We start from the raw sequence: 25786 nt of genomic DNA on the forward strand, positions 1-25786 counted from the left end.
TGTGACAGTATTGCACCAATACCAACATTTGATGCATCAGTTGTCAGCACGAATCCTTTGTCGAAATCAGGATAACGTAAAACTGGGGCTTGGCATAAGGATGTTTTTAATTTGTCAAATGACTCTTGGCATTTGTTTGTCCAAACAAAATCATTAGAAACTTTCTTTAATTCGGTCAAAGGTTTTGCTATTGTAGAATAATTGTTAATAAATTTTCTATAATAGCCAGAAAGACCAAGAAAGGATTTTACTTCTCTTGTGTTTGTTGGTTGTTTAAAGTAGCTAACTGCAGATAATTTTAAAGGGTTCGGTTTTACTTCGTCTTTTGTTGTGCAATGTCCTATACCCTGTTCCAGGAGAGATCGATATTTTTCTGCGCATCTTGTTGTAAAAGGGTGGGATTTTAAGTAAAATAGGCGTTTTCTATATTTTTTATCTAGAAAATGTAACCAATAATATAAAAAGGATTGGAACATGTGTTGCTTTTTCTATATTAACCACAATCAAGCAATCTGGTCATCCTATACTACCATAAGATCATAAATCTAACGCATTTACAGTTTAAAGGACCTTTGTGCCTGTTCTCCAACAGGGGTCCGAAGGGTTTTTTATAGTTTTATGGTTTTTAATAGTAAAATTAAAAATTGTTGAAATCTGACAAAATAATTATTTAAATATTATATTTGCAATGTACAGGTTAAAATAATTACAACAGTATTTAATTTTTTCAAATACTACAAAATTAGAATATGTAAATATTTAGTGGAACTAGGGATTGGTTATAACACGGGTAAAAATAACGAATTTTTTAATGATTGTTTTATTGTAATTTATTGTAAAAATCATTGAGTTATTATTTTATAATAACAATTATGGTTATAAAAAACTTGATAATTTTTATAATTTATTAAATATTTTTAAATTTTTCGCAACCAAGTAATACTGATATATGTATAACCTTCACTTTCCGAATATTCTTCAGAGCTTGTTTCTCCTGTTACAGTAAATACAAATTGTGATAAATTTCCATCAAATAATTGTTATGTACGCTCGTCTGTTTAAACATGATTGATAAAGTTACTCCACAATTGTGGAGTTACTCGCTGTATTCCTTCATGAAATAATTTTAATACATCCGGAAGTTTAAAAGTTGTATTATTTGTTTTTACATGTCCCTTTACAACTGACCACGCCATTTCAATGGGGTTTAATTCGCAATGATACGGTGGTAAGCGAAGAATTATTTTGTTATCTTTTTTGTCTATTTCGTCAATGATATATTTATTATATAAATGTTTTACATTCTTAACTAAGTTTAAGAGCATTGGTTTTAGCATCCACTCTTTAAAGGTCACTCCTTTTTCCAAAAGCCAGTTACGTATGTCATTTTTCTTCCATTGCATATTTGGTAATTTTTCTATTTTAACAGAGTGATAAGGAGCATTATCCATGACAATAACAGTTTGCATCTAAAGAAGGCAATATTTCTTCAAACCATTGTTTAAATGTGTTACCATTCATTTCGTCATGGTAATCAGATGAATTCTTTTTTGATTCAAAACATAGTAATCCACCACGAACAAAACCTGCTTCACTACCAATGTGCAAAATGATTAATCTCTTGCCCCTTCCAGTTGGATTTGGTGCACCATTAGATAATCCTCGTAAAAACGCATCTTTTCTGGATGTAATAGATTTATCATACCATACTTTGTTGCAAACGTCACCAGTATTAATCCAAGTTTCATCCAAATAATATATGCTACGTTTCTCATTTCGGTATTTAATAATCTTTTGCAGATATTCTCTGCGCCAACATATTAAATCCTCTCTTTCAGTTAACATGTTTTGTCTATCTCTTTTACAATAAGAAAAGCCTAATTCTTTTAACAAACGATACAAAGATGATCTGGAGAAATTATGTAAGGCATCATCTTCATTTACAGAACTAAGAATTTTGTCAATTGTAGGTAATCTGCATTGAAAATAAAAATCATTTATTTTTCTGCGAATAGCTGTTTTTTTAAATTCTACTAATTGTTCACTGAATTTTATCCTAATCTTTTATTTATTTGGAGATTTTATTAAACCATTATTTTCTTAATCTGAAATTGTCCTTCTTATGGTCCCGATTCCTACACCAATCATTTTCGATATCCTAGGAACAATACCTTTTTTTTCATTGCTGGATTTTCCAATTTAATGTTTTTATAAAGGTTGATTATCATTATTTTCTGATTGCTATGAACCATCTGTGGATTTAGAAACAAATATGTTGTTAAAATATAATACAGTAATATTAGTGTAATATTACATGCTACTTAGGTGTTACTGTCAGGATAGAAACATCTTAATTTCCCGATATTTCCAGAACATGTTCATACAATTAAATGTTAGTTTTACACTTACCTGTCCATTCTTATTTTTTTTTGGAGGTGAGATATCCATTGCTAACACTTAAACTTCACTATATTAATTCTAAGAAAATATCGTTTTCGTACGTTTTAAACAACGTGTTGTACTTGCAAATGCTTTGGAGAAACTGAATGTTGTTGCTTCGTGTTCGGCAAGGAAAAGTAACATTAAGTTAAGTCGGACGAAAACTTGAAAAAAGCTTTCTTTTTTATTGCTTAAAACTACATTATTTCAATAGCGAGTTTCTAAGGGACAGTTTATTTTGGTTATTAGACTTATATATTTCAAGTCAGGTAAGTGGGTGAGTCACTGCTTCACTTTTTGCCATTTTTAAATAAAATTATCTGAAAAAATATTATAATTAACAATATCAATTTGGTTAAATAATCATTAAATGTTTATTAAAATTAAAAGTTTATATTAATAATGAATAATATTAATTTTTATTAATCGTCAAAGTACAGAAATTGTTAATAAAAATCATGTAATACTTTAAAAAATTATATGTTTATTTTGCGCTGAAAAGCCATAAACCATAAACGGGCCTTAGTAGTAGAAGGAGGGAAGATAAAAAAAATTGTCAAATAAGTAAGTCCGCTTCACTACTAGTCTACCCATGAGTGCGACGAAGACACTCTTATGTGTTGCTCTGTTGGTTCTCGCTCGCACTCACGCTTACTGCCGGCTACTATGAAAGCAGACAAACTGTACAATGTGAAGCAATAAACGAACGGTTTAAAAGGGATAGAAAAAAATGTAGTTGACAGTACATATGTGTCTTAAAATTAAAAGAAAATAGAAAGATACAGCTTATTTGCTGCGACGAAAAATAATATACGCCTACTTTTATAGCTTTCTGCGCGAAAAGGGCCCAAAATCATCCAGAAAAATATCGATCTCTCCTGGAACAGGGTATAGATATTCTAATTCGGGTTGAAGGTATTCGCATTTGTCAGGTTGGTGTTTTAATCCAGTTTCGCGAAGGCGTTCAAATAGTGTTACAAGGTTATTGTTGTGTTCTTGTAATGTTGAACCGAATACAACAATGTCGTCAAGGTAGACGAAACAGATTTTGCCAATCAATCCTTTAAGTGCACAGTCCATCATGCGTTGGAATGTTGCCGGAGCATTTTGGAGTCCGAATGGCATTCGTTCAAACTCAAGATGTCCTTCTGAAGTTGAAAAAGCCGTGAATTTTTTCGAAGACTCCTCCATTGGTATTTGATGAAATCCCGCCTTTAAATCGAATATTGAAAAGAATTTTGCCTTTCCAAGATGATCCAGTATATCATCAATCACCGGAAGTGGATAGGAATCTTGATCAGTAAAATTGTTAATTTTACGAAAATCAAATTCGACATTTTTGAACCCCTGATGCGTCGATTTTCTTTGGCACTAACCATAGGCGTGAATTATAAGGAGAATTTGAATGTCTGATTATCTTTTTAATTAACATCTCTGCTACTTGGTCGTTCATTTCTTTTCTATGACTTTCGGATGGACGGTATGATTTAGTGTTAATTATTTTATCTTCCTTCAAAACAATCCGATGAGACGTTAACCTACAACTAGGTAATGGATCTCCAGGAAGTTCACTTTTCAAGATTTTGTAGTCTAATTCTGTCATTAAAATTAATTTAGGTTTTTGAGAGTCATTAACAAGTGGTACACTTATTTTAGAGTCACAAATACGAAAAATTGAATCCCGAACATGTGGGTTGTCTATAAATTCTATACACCCATTTTGTTTCGAAACTGGTATGTCAACTACTTTTATTTTATTTGGAGGTATTAGTATTCCGTCGTCAATAAGATCGTGTGATTTTTTGTCTAATTGTAACTCATTATTTGATAAATGTGACGCGATATGAAGAAAGGGATCTTAGAAGCAAATCGTTATTTGCGCTGGAGAAGTGAGAGAACAGGCGAGTGTGCTGCGCGAAGTTTCCGATATTTCTCTCTCTTTCTTTCTTACCACTACTATCGCGTCTCACGTACATGTGTTCGTATGTTTCCGTCAAGAGAGATACACTGACTATACCTACTCTTTCGACATGTGACAGTTGTTATAGGCATAATAATCTCTACTCGAATATTTAATTTTGACAGTACTATTTTAATTACTTTATTAAATATTATTTATAAATATTGTCAAGTTGTGTAAATCTTATTTTTTGTTAATTATTTTTAATATAGATTTGAAGATTGTGTTAAAATATTTAAGCATTAAAAGATTTTTCAAAATATAAATAAGTATCGGATAAAATGTAACGGCTGGCTTTAACTTCATCCAAAAAATCATTATTGATTAGTAAACTCTACCTATAATAACAAATTACATTGAAAGATCTTACGAGTATTAAAATGGAAATAATGAATACAATGAGCGTTATATTATAACGATTGTTATTTAATCTCTTTATTTCCAACATTTTGACTCTGAGATAAATTATTCTAATTTAATCACAATTCGTTAAACATTGTTAAATAAGAGTATACATTTTCTGAAAACTTTGGTACAGAAACATTTGGTTTCAATTACATTCTCATCATATGAGATATTATTTTTTGGTATTAATAATGGTTTTTAAAATTTAAAGAAGATAATAAAATATTTAAATCGAGCAGATTTTAATTTTAAAGACTAAAAAAAGAAAAAGTGTTTCTTTTAAATTTCTGAATGCAAAGCACATACAAACCAAAATCATATTCAAAATAGTTTCTTATTGTTTCTCAATAATCATTATTATTAAAGTTTTAATTTTTTAAATATATTCTTCTCCGAAATGCAAATTTTTTTAATTACTTCTAAAATTTTTACTGTACTTAGAGAATGATAAAGCATACAAACAATTTAACAATATTATGCTTTTCAAAACACTGATATAACTAAAAATAAAAAAAGTAACACCTAAGCTAAATTATTATAATATAAAGATCACAATTTTTAATAGCACCTTCAGATTTGCACACATTTATCGCATTTATTGTTTCAAAACACGGGTACTTACCACTTTTTAATTTTTTAAAAACACAAATTGAAATTACTAAACTTTCGTTATAAACTATATTATTCTTGAACTTTGAATATTATAAAATTGAATATTTCCAATTTTGAGTTTTCCAAATTTAAATTTCTACGTTTTAATTTTAAATCTCGATTTTATTACAATTTTTGAGAATTATAATATTTTGTAAGTCTCGCAAAAATTTTATAATTTTGATTATAAAATGTGCGGAATTGTGAAACATTATAAACAAGGGTTTGTTTTATATGTTTCACTTCGTATTCGATTGGAAATATTTTAAATTTAAAAGGAATTTTTTGTTTCAATTTTAGTATTAATCGTCTCTGTTTCTTTTTCTTTTGGCAGTTTTTGGTTTCGGAGCAACTTCTTCCTGTTTACTGTCCTCGTAACGAAATGGACGTATTTCTTCATAGAAATACTACTGTCGCTCAATTGTTAGACCGCTAGGACAAATGTTTTTTATATCTTTTGCCTTTTTTTTCAGTTCGAGTATTTCCGAGTGGACCAATTCTTGAGGTGAATCGATAAACAGTTTTGCTTTAATTTCGCCAATGCGAAAAAATTCGAAATGGTGATACTTCGTGATTTGTGGAATGGGCTGAAAATATTGTTTTAAATATTCATCCCATTTTTTCCATTGCACATTTCGATTTTTTGTTACAGGATCGACTGTAGGAAGCGAAAGATTATAACTATTAGGCGAGGAAGTGAACATCGTTTATAAAATCTTGGAAACAATCAACATTAGATCGGGAATATTTACATTTAACGATCCCAAAATTTCTATCGGGACTAAATTTTGTGTGCCCTGTCAATAGAAAATTAATAGAAATTTTCTTCTTTTTCCCCGCAGGGCGCGAAGTAGGTCAGTATTTTCCGTAAAAGTCAGTAAATTTTTCTCAGGTCCGTAAAAGTAAGTAATTTTATGTAGAAGTCTGTAAAGTCCGTGAATTCTACTTTTCGGCTGAAGCGCCACCAACGGAGGGTTTGACTTTCACACCAACTCCCCCTACCAATCGCTACTGTAAAACGATATTTTTGTTGTTCTTTTTTTGAAAGTAGTTTCTGTTCTCTGCCACTTATCACTTGTCATAACAAAGTTTTTTAATATTTTCACCGTCTGTAACAGCTTAACCTATGTTAAACTATTTTACGTGTACTAGTACTTGATAGAAATTGAAATATGTAAACAATCCCAAAATACAGCAACATATTTATTATTAGTGATTCATTTATATCATCGTGTAAAGAAAATTAGAAACCTGCAAATTTGTTTGATTTCTTGAATATGTAATGTTGTTCAATTTTAAAAACTTAGTATGCTTGCAAGAGTGTTCATATAAAACGTGCTTTTATAGGTTATGTTTCTCTCTTCAACGTGAATTACATTTTATCTAATCTCAGTTTTCTTCACATATAAATGTCTCGGATTAAATACAGTATCATAGAAGATAATTTTCAAATTTATACTTGTAAGTAACATCTTTTAATTTTAAATACTCTACCTCTAAACATCTGAAAAAACAAATTTTTATTTTTAAAAATACATACTCAATGTTTATTAGGTTGCTTTCGAAAAATATTTATCACATACTCATTTTTACAGTGATTTTTAAATTCAATTACTAATATATTATTTATATTATGTATATTAAATAAAGTTAATTAGATTCAATATCTAATATTTGAAAAATATGTCATTAAATTTTTTTTCGAATGTTATTTTAAACTTACTTATAAACTAATAAAAACAATAAATATTTGTAATTAGATTTAAATCAAGATGGGTAAATATCGTTTTAACCAGGAGTGGTTGTTAACAAAAGATGTGAATGGCTATTTTGTTAAAGAGTGGGCTCAAAAACATGACGAGGAACACATTTTTTGCACATTGTGCTGTAAGACAATAAGTATCGTTGCGGGTTCCGATGCAATTGATCAACACGCTAACGGTAAAGCTCATAAAGCGAAATGTTCACAAACACTTGCGCCTAGTCAGTTGCGAATTACAAATGTTAGACCTTCCGAATCTAACGAAGGATCCTCTACTTCTAGTATTAAGACACACACAATGCAATTATTTAGTTCTCGTGATGGATGTATAATGGCTGAACTACGTTGGGTCATGAAATGTATCATTTCTAACTGGTCTGCAAGATCTTGTGACAATATCGGTGAACTCTTTATTTCTATGTTCGGCAACGATGCTGTTGGCGATTTCTCAATTAGTTCCACTAAGTTCAGATACCTTTTAACCGATGCTTTGGAACCTTTTTTTAGAAATCAATTTCTGTCAGATATAGGCGGATCATTTTACTCTATATCATTTGACGAAACAACTAACAGCAACAGTGCAAAAGAACTACAAATCGTTGTAACGTATTGGTCCGATTCTAAAAGTCTTGTTGTGCATCACCATCTCCAGACATTTTTCATTGCATCTGGCAAAGCAGAGATTTTGGTTCAAAAACTTAACGAGGCAATGGACAACGCTAGTTTGGCTCGCTCGAAAATATTAATGCTTGGAATGGATGGACCTAATGTAAATAAAAAAGTACAACGCTTGATGAGTGAAGACATCTTACAATATCGAAATAAATCACTTCTGGATGTAGGGACCTGTAATATTCATACTTTGCATAATTCATTCGAGAAAGGCATTAATATTTTTGGAAAAGATGCATCTGAACTTATTTTTAAAATCCATGACTTTTTCGATGGTTGGCCCTTACGAATTGACGATTTTTGTTCCATTCAAGCAGAGCAAAACGTGCCTCAAAATAGGTTTATAAAACACGTTAATTCCAGATGGTTGACACTAGAAAATGCCGCTGTAAGATTGCTTGAGCAGTGGAAGGCTGTGAAAATATATTTTTTGAAATTCATTCCTCAAAATCGCGATAATTTATTGAAGAGCAGATCGTACAAGCTTATTATTGACCTTCTCAAAGAGAAGAACATGAAAATTCAACTTATGTTCATTTGTTCCAGTGCTCGAATTTTTACTCGATTTACTGGTGCTTTCCAGAAAAATGAACCAATGATACATGTCTTATATGATGAGCTTTATAGGTTAGCAAAAACACTCATAGGAAAAGTGTGTAAGTCTTCAGCTGTAAAAGATCTTGAGATTTCTGAACAAATTCTGTCATCAGAAAATCTCATACTAGCAAAGGATTTAAAATTAAACGACGACATTATGTTCGAGTTGTCCAAGGTAAAGTTTTAGTTCACTGCGATGTGATATTACACGTATTTTAGATTTAACCACTACGAATGATATATCTATTTGCAAAAGTGCAAAGTGATTATGTATTCACTCAAACTGTAAAATATATTAAATTAATGCTTTCAATTTTCAATGTTTTTGTCTTTTTCCAGTTAGACGAAGTTGCCAGACTTAATTTTTTGATACAAGCTCAAAAACATTTTGTTGCTGCTTGCGACCATTTAGTTAAAAAGAGTGCGTTAAAAAGTGCGATTATAAAGTCCTGCTCTTGTTTGCAACCAGAGGGAAGAAAGAAATCTCAAAGTATCAATAAAATTGCCGATCTTGCTAGAGTTCTCCCACTTGATATTGATATAGACTTATTACAAGACGAATGGCGTTTACTTATTGAGGAAAAAGACTTGCAGAAAAATGTTCGCATTGACCAGTATTGGTCCCAATTTTTTAATTTAAAAACTAGTCGTGATGAGATAAAATATCCGACTATTACGAGCGTAGTTAAATCAGCGCTGTGCTTATCTCATGGAAATGCTGAACTTGAAAGAGGTTTCTCAGATTCAGCTAGGTATCTCACTGATGAGAAAGCATCTATGAATGAACGCACGTTAAATGCTGCTATGACGGTTAAAAGTAGTATGAAGACTTACTTTAACAAACCCCAGCTCGTGCCACCAAGTAAGGAATTATTAAATCTGTCAAGAAACGCATACGCAAGCTATAAGGCGTACCTTGAAGATGAAAGAAAACGAAAAAAAGAAGATCTTGAAAAAAAGGAAGAAGATAGAATCAACAAAGCCAAAGAAGAGGAACTAAAAAAAAATAATTAAAGAGAAAAAGACTATTGCTTCCGAAGAGAACAAATTAGAAGAATTGAAAAAAATAGAAATTCTAAAAGAAAAATCGAAGATACACTTTTAAAGGAAGCTAATAAGAAATTAAAAATAGCTATAGAGAAACAGTCACTGCCTGAAGTTGAAGTTGCCAAAGCATTACTGCAGGGAGTAACGGAAGTGAGAAAAGAGGCTGAAAAGGAACAGAAAAAGCTTGATTTAGTAGAAAAAGAAGTTTCGAAGAAAAAATCAAAACTTATAACAGAATTTTTTTAAAATTAATTTTCAAATCTCTCTTGATGTTTACTAGCGCTTTCGTTGGCCATTTTTCAGTAAAATTCTCTGATATTTTTTTCTTCTGTTTCTTTTTAATTTTCAATTAATTATAATTTTCCTTTTGTACTTGTTCGTATTATATTTGTCGTGTAAATATTTTTTTCTGAATTATTCTTTTTCCTTCAATTTTAAATACTATATGCAATTTTGATTATTTATTTGATCTCTTTTTTGAGGACAATTATTCGATGAAAATAATAAAGTTTGATTGACGAGAGGTTGATATTAAGTTTTATCTTTTTCATATAATAATGTATAAAATTCGCAAAAATATAATTTAATTTTATTCTAAATACTATTAGTCTCAATATTGCATAAATACAATCGCAAAATTCCATCTACAACGCTACTTTGATTATTTGCGAGTATGTGAGGATTGGTCAGTAAATGGTCAGTAATTTTTAATATTCAGTCAGTAAAGTCAGTATTTTCAAAGGCTTATTTCACTTCGCGCCCTGTCCCCGTCATCACTCGCCACAAAAAGTAATGCATAAGAGCATTATTTTTGTTCTGGCCTACACAATTGTCCGAAAAGAAGATTACCTCATCAGCATGGTGATTATTCAAGTAATAATCAAGCATGCTAATTACGGAATTGGCACCTTTACCTGCGTTGTCTGCTTCGTCTATTAAAAAATTTGTTTGAACACCTTTGGCCTCATCGTGAACGCCAAAAATGCCACATTTTCGAGGTATTTTAAAATATAACTTTCCGACTTGCTGAGGACTAGATGGATATGACACATATGAATTTTGTTCCAATTCCTGACTTTGCAATTTAACATTGGCTCTGTTCAAATTGTAAAACTCTCTGTTTTTTTGCTATTCCTAAATGTTCTGCAGCAATAGCAATTACTTCACTCTTTTTCTCATCTGATATATTCGCAGATCGCGATATTTCCAAGTTATTATTCCTACATTTGTCTCATAGGTCGTCTGCTGGTTTCATAGTCGTTATGTAGGGACAGTAAGTATTCCACAATCTCCTGAATGTAATAAGAGATATTAATTTCATGCCATTCTTAATTTCATCCTTATTATGTTCTTGAAATTTATTATACATAGATATTTTTGTTTCGTTGGAAGGAAGTTTCATTACATTGAAGTCACGAAATTGAAGCATGCGACCTGGTAATGAAACAGCAGTTTTCTCTGCTACAGCTTCAATAAATTTTGTAACTTTGCTTATGTCAACGACTGTTAATATGTTGGACCTCGATGATTGCTTATTAGTCAGCGTATGAACAAGTAAAATGATTCCGTTTTTGTCGAAATGAGATAATAAATTTTTATATCTTTTGATTCCCATATCAAACAAAAAAAATACATTGTCTGGCAAATGGGAATACCAGCTATATAATATTTAAATTTTTGCCGAGTTAATTCATTTCCTCTTTTGAATTGCGTGTGATTTCTTTTCGTATATTTACAGTTCGTTTCTTGAAATTTTTCAATTTGGCGATGAGCTTGCAGATGAGCTAAAATAACCAAATCCTGTTCTTGTTTGTCAAGTTCAAGAAAATTTAATCTATAAAAAATGAACCTTTAAATTAACAAAACAGTTTTGTCACAATGTAGAAAATAAAAATATAGTTTCTAAAACGTTTCTATACAAAATTAATAAATTAAAGAACAAAATAATTAACCGTTTTTCGACAGCAAAATCTTTTTCGATGATTTTATTGCACCCATTTTTACAACATTCGACGGAATTTACACCATAAAATTTGTCTATTTTTTGAATGTCATCTAAGTCTTCCAGACTGTAATCAAAATCTTCGGCTTTGTCATCCTAAAATCAGATAAATTTTTATTATGTTCTATACAGGGTGGCCAGTGGACCGGGAAATGAAAGGGAATTTTTTTTACCGTGAAAAACCGGGAAATTGCAGGAAATTTTTTCCTTGAACGGGAATTTTTATCTTTTTATTGTAAATTTTATTTTATTAAAAGAAATTTGTTTTATGTTGATAAATAAACAGGGTTGCCACAGATAAGAGAAATCAGGGAAAAGTTAAAGAATTTTATTAAAAATACTGGTAAAATTTCAATTTTCTAGAAAGGCTAAGAAAATTCTGGTTTTTAGTGTTCAGCTACCTTTAAAAATCTTAAGATCATTAAATTCTCCTTAAATTCTTTAAAAAAATGAATACTCCCGGAACTTTGTCAAAATTATTAAAAAGAATTGTTTTAGGGAAGACTTTTAGTTAAAAAGTCTAAAAATAATTAAATTTTGTAAAAGTATTGAAAAGCATTTTTTTGTATATCTAATTAATTTTAGTTTGAATCGAAATATTAATTCATTAAAAAATTTATTTTGAACCTTAAAAACTTTTGTAAAGGCCATACAGTTTTGTAAGCAGCTAAGCACTCTACAATTTTAATTCATATTTTTACATCAAAATTAGTTTTTTTATAACTATGTAAACTGAAAACCAAGATTAGGGAAAGAATCAAAATTTTGTCTTTAAATCAGGAAAATGTCAGGGAAAAACAAAATCAAATTTTTGTGACAACTCTGATAATCAATAGTCACTAAATTTATAGAATAATTTGTGTTAGGAATTCTTAGCTTTATGATCGGGAAAAGTAATTCATGACCGGGAATTTTTTTGATGAAGAAAACGGTCACCATGCTGTAGCAATAATATATTAATACAGGGTTGGCACAGACCTACAAAACCTGGTAAACCTGTAATTGTCAGGGAATCTCATAAAATCTCTTTCTGAAAATTTTATTTCCTGTATTTTAATCACAAAAATCGTAAGTTTTTAAGTTGATATTACAATTTTTCGGTTTTAAATTTAATGCTTACAGTTTTTTACGGAATTATTAGATAATTTTATTGATATTTTAATGAATGAACTACCAAAATATTTCATTTTTATTACTTTATTTTTATGTATTTAAAACTTACCTTGGAACCATCAGTATTATTATTATCACTTTCATTGAATCCATCGGTATTATTACTTTCATTGAATCTATAATTGCACTCAACTATTGCTTTATATTCCTGTTGTAGATCCATAATATTTTGCAAATAGTTAACAAGTAATAGAGTATTGTTAGTAACAAGTAACAGATTTTATACTGTACAAAATACAAAAACATTTAAAGTCGACATTGGCTTTTGCCGAAAACGATCTGAAGTTCGTGTTTTTTAGGTTAGCCCTGATGCAATGCGATCCATACTATTTTGTAAATAATTTATTAACTAGTAACAGAATTTGTATCTATAAAGTACAAAAACGTTTGAAATCGATATCGAATTTTGCCGGTAAACGGTCTCGAGCACGTGTTTACAGGTTAACCGAGATGAAATGCTATAGTACGGTTCAGTCAGGGCGTCTCTCTCTCAAAGCCGAGTCGACCCGATCTTCGAGCGCCTCATAGATTCAGTATGCGTGAGAGTAGAAGTGCATACGTCATGGAGAATGAGAATCAAGTGTCTCGACGAACAGCTGATCTTTAACTTGTAATTCTATAAAAACTATTTAACGAAAATGTTTTCTGACTTCAGGTAATGAAAGAGGAACCTTTAATTAACCTTAAACTACAATAATCCAAAAATTGATTTTTTGCTTCTAAGGTCCCTTTCTTCAGATCGCGTCACAAATTATACAAATAATTTTGAAGGAAACAAAGTCCCATGATTCCATCCTCAGGCATGGGAAATTTATCAGGTACCATATTAAATGTATGAATCTTACCAAGGTATTCTAATTCAAATTTAAATTTCGACCTGTGTTTTTTGTTACCCATTTTAAAGTCCTTTTCTTGTTTAATTTGTTTAAAATAGTGGGGAACGCAAGTCATTTTAAAAGATTTATTGAGGCTCCTGTATCGATAAGTAATCGGATATCTCGTTAGAATTGTCGTGGTCGTAGTAACACTGACTGAAGTCGTCCTGATATATAGGATATTCTGTCAGGCAGTTGTCCTGATTCTCCTGTGAACTTTCCTGGTTTTCGCAATGGCTCGATTCTGGGACTTCCTCCACTGTCAGATTTACTCTCTCGGATTTTTTTTATTCTCTGTCCCAATTGAAAATTTTGTGGTTTACCGTTTTTTTCAAAGCATTGCGATTCACCATGCCCTATATTTTTAAAAAAGGCACATTGTAATCGTATCCTCTGCGCGAGGGCCATATTATGGTTATGCGGGTCACTTGGTTTGTTCACTACGGGGGATCGCGGTGTCACTAGACGCAGTGACATATGACTTTGTTGTGGATTACGTACCATGTTAGGTGTTTCAAACCTCATTTTTTCTCGAATCCATAATTCTGCTTCGAGAGCTTCTTCTTGAGCTTCGTTGAACGACTTTGGTTTCAACGGTCTAACTTAAATACCGAGCTCGTCCCTAAGGTTCATAATATAACGCTTGATTGCTGTTTTTTCCTCTAATTGCAAGGCTACTTTTCGCTCATATGCCAAAGCGTGTTCCGATTGAATTGCGTAAAATAATTCATTAAGCCATTTCCCGAAACGTTGATTAAAAGTTTCGACATTGTCATTTCCTTGTCTACATGAATCTAATTTAGCGCGACATAATTCAATGGATGTACCGGATCTCAAATTTGTCCTAAGTGCCTGAAAAAGTTCATTATAATTGTTTATTGAAACATGTCTAATTGATCTTTTAGCATTTTCAATTATTTTTTCTGTTAATATAAAATCTAGTAATAATTCGGGTTGTGAACATCGTTGTTGTGCAGGTTGAACAGTTTTTATAAAATCTTCTGTACCAATGCCGTCACGCCCGTTAAGAATTTCTACTGTTCGAATAATTTCTATGGCAGGTAAAAGGTTGTCTCGCTGTATATGTGAGCCCGGAACTTCGGTCATAAAATAGTCGGGTATATGGGGTCGCTCTCGCTTTTCCGTCTTGTTTTTTTGAAAGGAATGTGTATTGTTATTATAAGGCACCTTTTTTTGATCATCTCCCGTAGAGTCAAAATACGTTTGTTCTGTTTCCTTGGAATTTTCTCCTATACTATCGTCATCTTCTGTTACAAGTAATTGTTCATCGCGTGCATGATTTTTACTCTCTTCCACCCTTTTTAAATTTTCTTTGTTTAATTGCGCGATACTCATTTGAATGGAGATTTGTGAACTTTAAAGGATATGTAATTTTTCGAGAATTTGGTCTAGGACTAGGATAGTGGGTTCTTTCTCTGAGGTCTCTACCGTCGACATGATTGTTATTATTAGAATTATTTGTATATGTAAAACACAGTTAATTTGTAACAAACGCAAAAATTTCAGAAATTGTAATATTAAAAATTTATATATCAATTCGTCAAAATTAGCTTATTCGAGAATAATATACCAAATATTATACAAATAATTAATTAATTAAATAATTAATTAAATTTCAAATATCATTCAATATAATACAATTATTTATATTATATAATATGTCTATATTATATAATAATACAATTATTTAACAAGAGATACGTATAAATTAGACATGAGCTTATTTTCTTCGGTTGTACAAATCCGTAGATGTGTCCTTACAAATTTGAAATTCAGCTTATAAGTGGTCCTTAGATTTGCGGAATTCGTAAGTTGATTTATAGGCTTATAATCCCACGATGCCAACTTAATTGGGTGACGCCTCACCTTCTCTGGGACTAATACCCACGGAATCACTGTCGAACTTATTTAATTCGGCCCGAGTCCGTGTTTTCTGGTGATTTCCAGTCAAAATATCACCGTATAAACCGTCACTTTTCACATAAAAAAATTTATCACAATGGTTCTCACAAAGATAGCCGATTTTTGATCGTAATCGTATTGAACTATCCTGGCAGGATCGCCAAAAATGTGACGGGTTAAAAAAACATGTAGTTTTTATTATTATAAAAAGATGTATCCGTAGATACAAATCATTTATTTAAAAGAGTTGTTCAACTTTACAATTAGTCCGTAGATTTAACAGTAAAGGTTCCTACTTGGGTGTAGGCTCGGAAACAACTAACTTGTACCTGTGGACCATTCCTTGGGGTCGCCGATGGTCCAAGGAATTGTTCTTGAAAATTGGGGGAAGAAAAAGGAAAAATTAAAAAGCTAAGAAAATGCGTCACATTAATGCATGCCTACTTTTCATATTGTATGTTTCTAATTTTCGAGCATGAAACGCGAGTGCCGTGATGAGAATGTTATCCTTAAAGTCAAAGTACTTTAAGAAAATAAAATTTAATTTATAAAAACCAAAAATTTCACTTATATCAATTGTCCAAAAAAAATTTATGAATAAAAACATGAGGGCAAAACCTCATATAATAAATTTGTTGCTTTAAAAATGCATTTATTTTAAAGTTCTGTTTTTTAAGGTTTTTAAATTTTCAATTAATTTTTTCTTTTACTCAATTGAAATTAGTTCGAAGCGGAATATCTCATTTTATTAAATAATTTGGTTTGTCGATTTTCGTTAATTACAAAGACCTGGCCAATCCAGGGCGCAAAATTAAGGAATTAAGTTTGATAAGCTGCAGTGCCGTCATTCTCTTTTTTTTTGCTCGATAAAAAATTTATTCTAATACCTTTAAACCTTACCTATTTGTATAATTTAATTTAACGCATTTATAACGAACCGCGAAGCGGGACGATCATCCTTCGCGCGCCCCGGGCGCGCTCAATCTGGCGAGCGAAGCGAGCCCCTACTCGCGAAGCGCGTGATGAGAATGTGGCTGCCCCCACAGGGGGCTACCGAATTTTTTACATAACAGGCAAGGAGGTATTCTCGATTTGATTTATATCAAATTCTTCAGTTTCAAAGTAAATACTTTTACTTTCAACATAAAAAATGTTTTTAATTACTCCGAATGCAGGACCATTGTCAGTTATTCTTGTAACAAACATAGTTCCCTTTGAAAAGTCGTTGCCTAGTATTTCCACTTTTTTTAAAGCCATTACTTGTATGTCACTTGATAAATTTGGTAATAAATTCTTTAAGTAACTGTGAGCATCTAAGTTAATTTTCGGTTCAAGTAGAACTTCGTTCAGAATAGGTGGACAAAATTCTAATGTATAGCACAATTTTAATTGATACTTTATGGCAATTGTTAGCGGTAGATTTATATGAGATGTGGTTCCAAGAGCAGCTTCTTTCAATTCTTTATTTTTTCGCTCAAATTTCATAGATTAATAATGAACAACAGGACCATTCAGCAATATGAGTCTCGGATAGTGAAGCCAAATATGCATTTTCAATTTACAGAAAAGTTAAAAATATTGCATATTGTGTTTAATTATAAGCATCTTTATATTTTGCATTTGTCCTCTATCAACTACCGGAGACGTTAGAATGTCAGGAATGTCTCTTAAAACAAGATACAGTTTCCAGTACTGATTATCCACTGGAATAAGGTCTCCAATCATTAGTCCAAAATATCGGGTTAGACAATATTTCAGATGCAGATTGTTTGATTTTGATTTTTTTTGTCTGTTTTTCCTTGAGAAAAGAAAAGAAGACGTGGTTTATTTTGTTTTTCCAAATTGTTGTATGGAAAATTTTCAATCCTGTTATTTATAATCTCTAATGTTATTAATTTCTCAGAAATTAAACCGTCTATTATTTTTGACACTGAATAATTAAAATTCCCTTCCGGACTGTCATGCATAAAATCTCCTGAAATATTTTCAGTAATGTCAAAGTTCTCGAATTGATTGAAAATACATTCTTCTTTAATACCCGTCTCTTCGAAGTTGTTTTTTTCAAATCTTCCAAATAAGATTTTGTCGTGCGTAACAGAGCTGCATTCTCCTCTATCATTTCTTGACATTCTTCTTTTGCAGCGGAACAAATCCTGCAAAAATACTTCGCCATAAAACTTAAAGAAAATCCGCAAATTGTATTTAGTCCCAGATTATCTCTTAAAATTTGAATACACTGAAAAAAACTATTTCTGAGCTTCCAATCTTTATTTTGACACCTTTAGTATGCAAACGCTTAAGATCCTCTAAAGTTTTTCGAAGTAACTGTTCGATTTTAAATTTTTTCATATATTTTGCTTTCAAAATTACAGAAACGAACACTTTTCTTAACTTGGCACATATTTGAGGAGGTAAACATGCTAGTGAAACGTATACACCTCCCATTTTTCCTCTCCAGCGTAACTTCCCAAAGGATTTCAAGTCTCAAATTAATCGAAATATAGATAAACTATGAACATAAAAACTGCAATAACTCAGCTAATTTTTAACGAATCCTGTTCAAAAAAAAATCTTATTCGCCTAGGCAGTTGACATCTGACTGCTAAGATCCATTTCAATATAATTATTTACATTGCAGTTTGCATACTACTTAAATATGCTATCTACCTACGACATATATAAATTAGTCCGCGACCATTTTAGTCGAAATGTAATGGAATGACTCAATAATCTTTTATGATTCCCCACTGGTGCAATCATTTTTTGTATTGATGAAAAATAATTTTGAATATTTTAAGAAAAAATAATTTATAATTAATATGTGAACCGTAAGGAGTAGTTTCTGTTATTGACAAATATTGTTTAAATAGAATAATGTACACTATATTCCCGCTCATGTCAATACTATTGCTGTGACCGTGTATTCATACGGTCCTGTTTGACTTTTAAAGGACGAGTGGACTTCAGTGTATTAAAAAATTTTCGCTCCTCAACAATTACGTTCCATGATTTACACTTTGCTCTGTTGTACAACTAATTATTATATGGCTCCACTAATTAGAAATAATTAATTTTTAGATTTAACTTAGATTTTATTATGTTCCAGAATTTATACCGTATGTTTTTCAAATTCTTGCATTACTTCTTGAGTTACGAACTGAGCAAAACGTTCCTGAACCATACATGGCTCTATTTCCATGTTTATTAGCACCAGTATTATTTGAATATCAAGGAAATATACATCCATTAAACAGATTGTTACAAGCTTTTATTTCAAAAGGAGCTCATCAAATTATTGCACAAGACAAAATTAGTGCTCTCTTAGGAGTGTTCCAGAAACTAATTGCATCAAAAGCTCATGATCATGAAGGTTTCTTATTGATTCAATGCATAATTCAACACTTTCCTACGTAAGTAAAATCTTATGCTTGTAATATTTGATGAAAAAGATTATTCCAAATTGTTGAAATAAAAATAACATTAATAACACTCGAACTTATTTAGAATTTAATAAACAAAAAAATAATATTTAGTTGAAATCTACTGACTCTGACAACAAACCGATAGTGTTTCCTTACATTTATTGAATTTTTCTTTTTATTTAATATAGTCGAATAAATTGAATTACCAATTCCTCTTCGAATATTGTATCCAATTTCATAACAAACTTTCTTAACATCTTTATGACAAAAGAAAAATAAGATTTTAATTAATTTATTAAAAGTGAGTTAAAAACGTGTCCTTCAACCTGGATGTCAGTAACGTGAAGAACGAGCGCCACTCAGCTGCTCGTTCTCTACGGTTCATTGGATTTTGCTCGCCAGAGGGCGCATTCTCATTTGCAAAAGGGCGCTTTTATTTAAATTCAAATTTCACAAATGACAACATGCTTTACTTGTTGATACACTATTTACTACATTTGAAAATACAACTAATCATTGATCATGTAAAGTTGAGCTTCGGAGTACTGAATAATAAAATAATATAAAATATTTTCAAACAGCTGTAAATAAGAGGCTGTTGGTTTTAGTTACTCCAGTAGACTTAATAGCACCTTCAAGTTGTAATTCAGATTCTTCTCACTCCGATTCTGAGAATCTATTGGTATTATTAAATTGCGCTAGTGTTTGGTTGCATCCAAAGAACTTAAATAAAATAAAATGAAACAAACGGCAGACTCTTAAGTAATAAATAAGGAAGTAAAATTTTCTTGACATTTCCTCAAAGATTCCATCTTTTTTTTCATAAATTAAAATGTTTCTTACATTAAAAATTTATTATTACTTTCAGAGAAGCACTACAGTCTTATATGAAGCAAGTTTTCATGCTGTTTTTCCAAAGGCTTTCTTCAAGCAAAACAGTGAAATTCGTAAAGGGCCTCATTGTATTTTTCGCGTACTATATCCTGAAATATGGTGGTCCTAATTTGATTGCAATCATAGATGAAATTCAGTCTCAGTAAGTATAGTTGCATTTTTATAATAAGAAAAAATTTACCAAAAACAAATAATTCCTATAATTAAATAAGTAGCTAAACATTTGTACAACTTTTTATTAAAAACGCTGGTATCTTTATCGAGGGATTTTTTAATCCAAAAATGATTTTTAAACCACTCCGATACTAACTCTGCCCATCCAACTCATTCAACATGCCTACTAATAATAAATGCATTTAAAAAAAAGATGTAATTTTTAATGTTAAGCAACTAAAAATATAATTTTACAATTTCAGAATGTTTGGTATGGTTTTGGAGAGAGTGATTATTTCCGATTTACAAAAAGTTACCGGTGAAATAGAGAGGAAAGTTACAGTATTTGGTTACTCAAATTTACTTACTAATTGTCCAGCATTGTTGGAGCCTCCATATGCCTCTTTCTATCCACAATTGTTAGCTTCCGTTGTGGAATTACTTGAGACACCACACGGTGATCAACTAGTAAATGAAGAGCAAGTATTTCCTGAAATTGATGATAATGTAGGTTATCAAGCGGCTTATAGTCAGCTTCTATTTGCTAAAAATGTGAAAGCAGACCCTTTTACAGGTAAGTTATACTAAATTTATTAAAAATCAATTAAAGTTGTTGCATATTATGAAACACTATTATATTTTTTGCAACTTTTCCATGTCTTGGTTTGACACCATCTTCAGGCCACTTTATTTAAACAAAAATAATTTCCGATTAAAAGTTCTCTACTATTCGTTCTAAATATGGTACAAAATTTATTATTATTTATTTTGCGAACGCTGCTTTTTTAATGACTATAAAACGGCTTAAATCTTAAAAAATAGTAAATGTCATAGTCTTGTTTTGTCTTGAGGTTACAAAGCATGCTTTAACCACTTGAGCGTCATGGCGTTCCAACTGGCGTCGTGCGTGGCAGTGACAGAAGCGTCAAAAATGCATAAATGGCGTTCCTACTTGAATTCAATTTGTAAAGTCTGTAGACATAATTAACTAACTATAACTTTCTTTTTATATTTTTTGAGATTAAGCAAGACGTATGTGACACGAAAAAATTATTTTTTTAAACATTCAAACAGTTTTTTCGAAATTTAAAGTCGACAATTTTTGGTACTTTTTTGCGAATGGCGTTCTAACATTTACTCAATAAAATTATATTCCTGCTTCCAAAAACTGTGCAAAACACCCAAATCTTGTTACTCGGGGATTTTCGGGATCGCTGAACATGAATTTGATGCCAAATTGACAATTTGACAGTTGACAGCTGTCAATTCAACTGTCAACTTCTATAACAAACAATTATTTTTTATGAAAATAACTATATAAGGGTTTTCGGGGTCGCTAATTACGAATATGAGATCAAATTGACAATTTGACAGTTGACAGCTGTCAATTAAACTGTCAACTTCTATAAAAGACAATTATTTATTATGAAAATAACTGTATAAAGGTTTTTGGGGTCACTGATTACGAATATGAGATCAAATTGACAATTTGACAGTTGACAGCTGTCAATTCAACTGTCAACTTCTATAAAAGACAATTATTTATTATGAAAATAACTGTATAAAGGTTTTTGGGGTCGCTGATTACGAATATCAGATCAAATTGACAATTTGACAGTTGACAGTTAAATTGACAGCTGTCAATTATCAAATTTTCAATTTGAACACATATTCGTATTCAGCGACCTCGAAAACCCTTATACTATTATTTTCATTAAAATTAATCACTTTTTATAAATTTGACAGTTGATTTGACAGCTGTCGAATTGTCAATTTGATCTCATATTCGTAATCAGCGACCCCAAAAACCTTTATACAGTTATTTTCATAAAAAATAATTCTCTTTTATAGAAGTTGACAGTTGAATTGACAGCTGTCAACTGTCAAATTGTCAATTTGATCTCATATTTGTAATCAGTGACCCCAAAAACCCTTATACAGTTATTTTCATAAAAAATAATTGTCTTTTATAGAAGTTGACAGTTTAATTGACAGCTGTCAACTGTCAAATTGTCAATTTGATCTCATATTCGTAATCAGCGACCCCGAAAACCCTTATATAGTTATTTTCATAAAAAATAATTGTTTTTTATAGAAGTTGACAGTTGAATTGACAGCTGTCAACTGTCAAATTGTCAATTTGATCTCATATTCGAAATCAGCGACCCCGAAAACCCTTATATAGTTATTTTCATAAAAAATAATTGTTTTTTTTATAGAAGTTGACAGTCGAATTGACAGCTGTCAACTGTCAAATTGTCAAATTGGCATCAAATTCATGTTCAGCGATCCCGAAAATCCCCGAGTAACAAGATTTGGGTCTTTTGCACAGTTTTTGGAAGCAGAAATATAATTTTATTGAGTAAATGTTAGAACGCCATTCGCAAAAAAGTACCAAAAATTGTCGACTTTAAATTTCGAAAAAACTGTTTGAATGTTTAAAAAAATAATTTTTTCGTGTCACATACGTCTTGCTTAATCTAAAAAAATATAAAAAGTAAGTTCTAGTTAGTTAATTATGTCTACAGACTTTACAAATTGAATTCAAGTAGGAACGCCATTTATGCATTTTTGACGCTTCTGTCACTGCCACGCACGACGCCAGTTGGAACGCCATGACGCTCAAGTGGTTAATATTACAAACAAATCACCATTAGCAACTCTAGTTAATATAACTTCAAAATCCTTCAATTCTCGGGGCGCATGAATATCCCATAAAAATGAATTTTATTTGACTTAATTTCTTTTTAGACGAATTTTTATTTCTCGAATTAGCATTTGAGTTACTTTCTTTGTAAACGAAAGAACCCCGCACCATATACATGGGAATTTGGGGTCCGGTGAAATTTCTTGCAAGTTTGTAATTTTGTAGTCGCTGATATTATTTTTATTCACTTAAAACTTGTTACTAGACGACTAGTAAAAAAAATTGGTTGGTTATTTTAGATCCGCCATTTTGGATTTTCAAAAATTGACATCGAATTCGTAATCAGCGACCCCAAAAACGCCCGAGTATCGAGTTTTAAGAAAGATTATTTAGTTTTTTTGGTTTTACTAATTTTTGAATTTTTTTCGCTTTTAACACTTTTTGTTAAACTTAAATCTTAATTATTAAAAAATCTGTCCATTTTTTTGAATTTTGCCATTTACATTTTTTGTTCAGGAGGTCAAAAACTACAAAATTACAAAGTTGTAAGAAATTTCACCGGACCCTAAATTCCCATGCATATGGTGCGGGGTTCTTTTATTTAACATAATTTTTAGGTACTGAATTTTTATTTGACATAATTTTTATTTTAACAAATTTCTTTTTATCCATCTTTTATTTAAAAGTATTATAATTAAACTCAATTTTAATTTATCAGAATTCTCATTCAACAGAATTTTAGTTATTCAAATTGTTTAATGTTAGAATTTTTAATTTATCGAATCTACAATTGTTCGAATTTTTATTTACACGAATTGTTATTTGATAAAATTCCTACAACAGCGAAATTACAAATGGTCGAACAAACAAACGTCAGAAAGATTTTGGCGCTAATTTTAAAATAGACAATTCGTGTAAATAAAAATTCTGACATTAAATAATTCGAATCACTAAAATTCTGTTGAATGATAATTTTAATAAATTAAAATTGGTTTAAATTATAATTATTCAAAATAAAAATTATGTTAAATAGAAATTCAGTACCTACCTGAAAATTATTTTAAATAAAATCTGTAATAATTTTGTAATTAAAAATAAACAAATAATTAATAAATTTTAAATTCTTAAAAATTTATTACAAAAATATAAATTTATCAATAAATTTTAATGACATGAAATATAGGCAGACGAAAAATTTTAATTCTAATTTAATTAATTTCTTATATACTAAATTACAAGTCTCTTTTTAAATTTACAATAGAATTAATAATTTAATAATTAATTAATTATATGTGAATATTTTTATATTTTAACACAAATGTTATAAATTTTTGCAGCCGTTGGCGATGTTAGAATGTTTTTGGCCCAAGGACTGGGTAAATTATCATTGGATCAATTATCACAAATTTTACTTCAAATACCAGATCCAAATGGAAGTCACTTAAAAAAGTATCTTCAAGCAGCTGGTATAAATGTCATATAGTGGAAAAAGTATTACATTAAGTGATTTAATTCTGTAATCCATAAACATGTGTAATAACATTTAATAGTAAATTTGCACTAATAAATTTTATTTTTAAAAACTTTCATTTTATACTAATAAAAGACTTTCTATTTTAATTATTCGCTCACATGCTTTTGTCGTATTAAATAAATATTTTAAAAATTAGACTTTAAAATTATAACACATAAAGATCGGTAAGAAATTTGAGGAATAGTTACTGCTATAGGTTAAATATAATATGAATAAAATCAAAGTATGAGTTTCAAATTTTTTTAATGTTTACTTTTACCGTATGAAAAAATTGATTTTACAGTGCCGAAAACCCTATATGGGGTGATATTTTCATTCAAAAAAATTTTTTTGACTTGAAAATGTTTTCACAATCTTTATGAAAACTAAGAAAATACATAATTTTTTGATTTTTTGATTTGATAAAAATTGAGGCTCCGGATCTTAAAAGGGCACACGTGGCGATTTTCGTGAAAAACGTTGGGCCCTGGAGGTAAAATTTTGAAATTGTTCAAAATTAAATTTAAATTATTGTTTTTTTTTTTTGAAGAGAATTTTATTGCACATCTTTTTTCCAAAATAAATTTTTTTTATAACTTACCGTTTTTTATTTATTTACAAAAAACGTCATTTTTAAGAATCGAAAATTTTAATGATTTTTTGTGTTCAACTCGCGATTATTTCGATAAATATGAATATTTTTACACAATATTCTTCAAACTATTCTAAAAGTGACAGCTGGTTTGAAAAATTTTCAAAAAATTTTATGTCCGAGTATTTATTGTTTAAATAATTTTTCTCGAAAACTGATTCTCTTACATTCAATTGAAAAAGTTGAGTTAGGAATTTTCGAATTAGAAAAACTTCTAGTGACAAAAATCTTTATTAATATGTAAGGAAGTTTTCTGGAAAATATTAGATCTTTAATTTATGATTTGAAAAAGATAGAACAATATTAAAGGCGTTACGTATTTTGTGAATTGTCTTTTTTTAATTGAATTTAAGATCCGGAGCCTCAATTATGGAAGTTATGATTTTTTTAAATTTAAGGTTGTCATAACAAGGAAAAAATTCCTTACTTATCTGAGAATGGATTTGAAAAAAAAAATCAAAAATCGATCATTTCGTTTTTGAGAAAAGTCACTTTTTAGATTTAATTTCATTTTTTTATATGCTTCCGTAGTATTTACGTTAATTTTTATTTCATATTTAAAATATTGAGCAAAAATCCAACAAATTTCATACATAATATTATTTTTTATCTCTTACCATGATAGACAAAAATACATTTCAAAAGTACTCTGCTTCTGACGACATTAAACTTCAAAAAATCATAACTTCTATAATTTTTGTCAAATAAAAAAATACCTTTTTTTTATTTTTCATAAAGATTTTGAAAAAAATGTTCAAGTCAAAAGAAATTTTTTAATGAAAATCTCACGTAGAATGTACCATATGTAATATGGGAACCCAGTAAGAAGAGGTAAATATTTACATAGTTTGTTGTAAAAAAATCAGGTAATTGTTTACTTATGCAAAACAATTACCAAAAATCTCAACTTTCCAGTAATAATAACAACACTTTTAAAGAGGGAAAATGAAAAATAAGGGTTAATTTTGAAAAAATGGGGTTTAACTTTTTTGTTTTTGA

The 25786-nt window shown here is 30.1% G+C and overlaps 2 protein-coding genes across 2 annotated transcripts in view; one reads left to right on the top strand and one right to left on the bottom strand.

Annotated features, from left to right (window-relative positions):
* The window catches only part of LOC127287936 (exportin-2), a 78753-nt gene extending 54544 nt beyond the window's left edge, over positions 1-24209 (top strand). The window contains exons 13-16 of the mRNA XM_051315086.1: positions 18613-18916; positions 19797-19964; positions 20239-20549; positions 23960-24209. Of these exons, the coding sequence (XP_051171043.1) occupies positions 18613-18916; positions 19797-19964; positions 20239-20549; positions 23960-24105 (929 nt within the window). The 3' untranslated portion in view covers positions 24106-24209. The remainder of the gene's footprint in view (positions 1-18612; positions 18917-19796; positions 19965-20238; positions 20550-23959) is intronic.
* LOC127287955 (uncharacterized) lies at positions 951-1608 on the bottom strand. The gene has a single exon (XM_051315114.1). It carries the CDS (start codon positions 1467-1469, stop codon positions 1059-1061), a length of 411 nt encoding a protein of 136 aa, XP_051171071.1. The 5' UTR covers positions 1470-1608; the 3' UTR covers positions 951-1058.
* Positions 24210-25786: the final 1577 nt, after the last annotated feature.

Source organism: Leptopilina boulardi, unplaced genomic scaffold, assembly GCF_019393585.1.
Source record: "Leptopilina boulardi isolate dan_hultmark-lab unplaced genomic scaffold, ZJU_Lbou_2.1 LbouV2_377, whole genome shotgun sequence".
Lineage (NCBI taxonomy): Eukaryota > Metazoa > Arthropoda > Insecta > Hymenoptera > Figitidae > Leptopilina > Leptopilina boulardi.

Coding starts and splice junctions, on each gene's coding strand:
- LOC127287955 (XM_051315114.1), bottom strand. CDS start 1,469: ATGCAAACTGTTATTGTCATGGATAATGCTCCTTATCACTCTGTTAAA.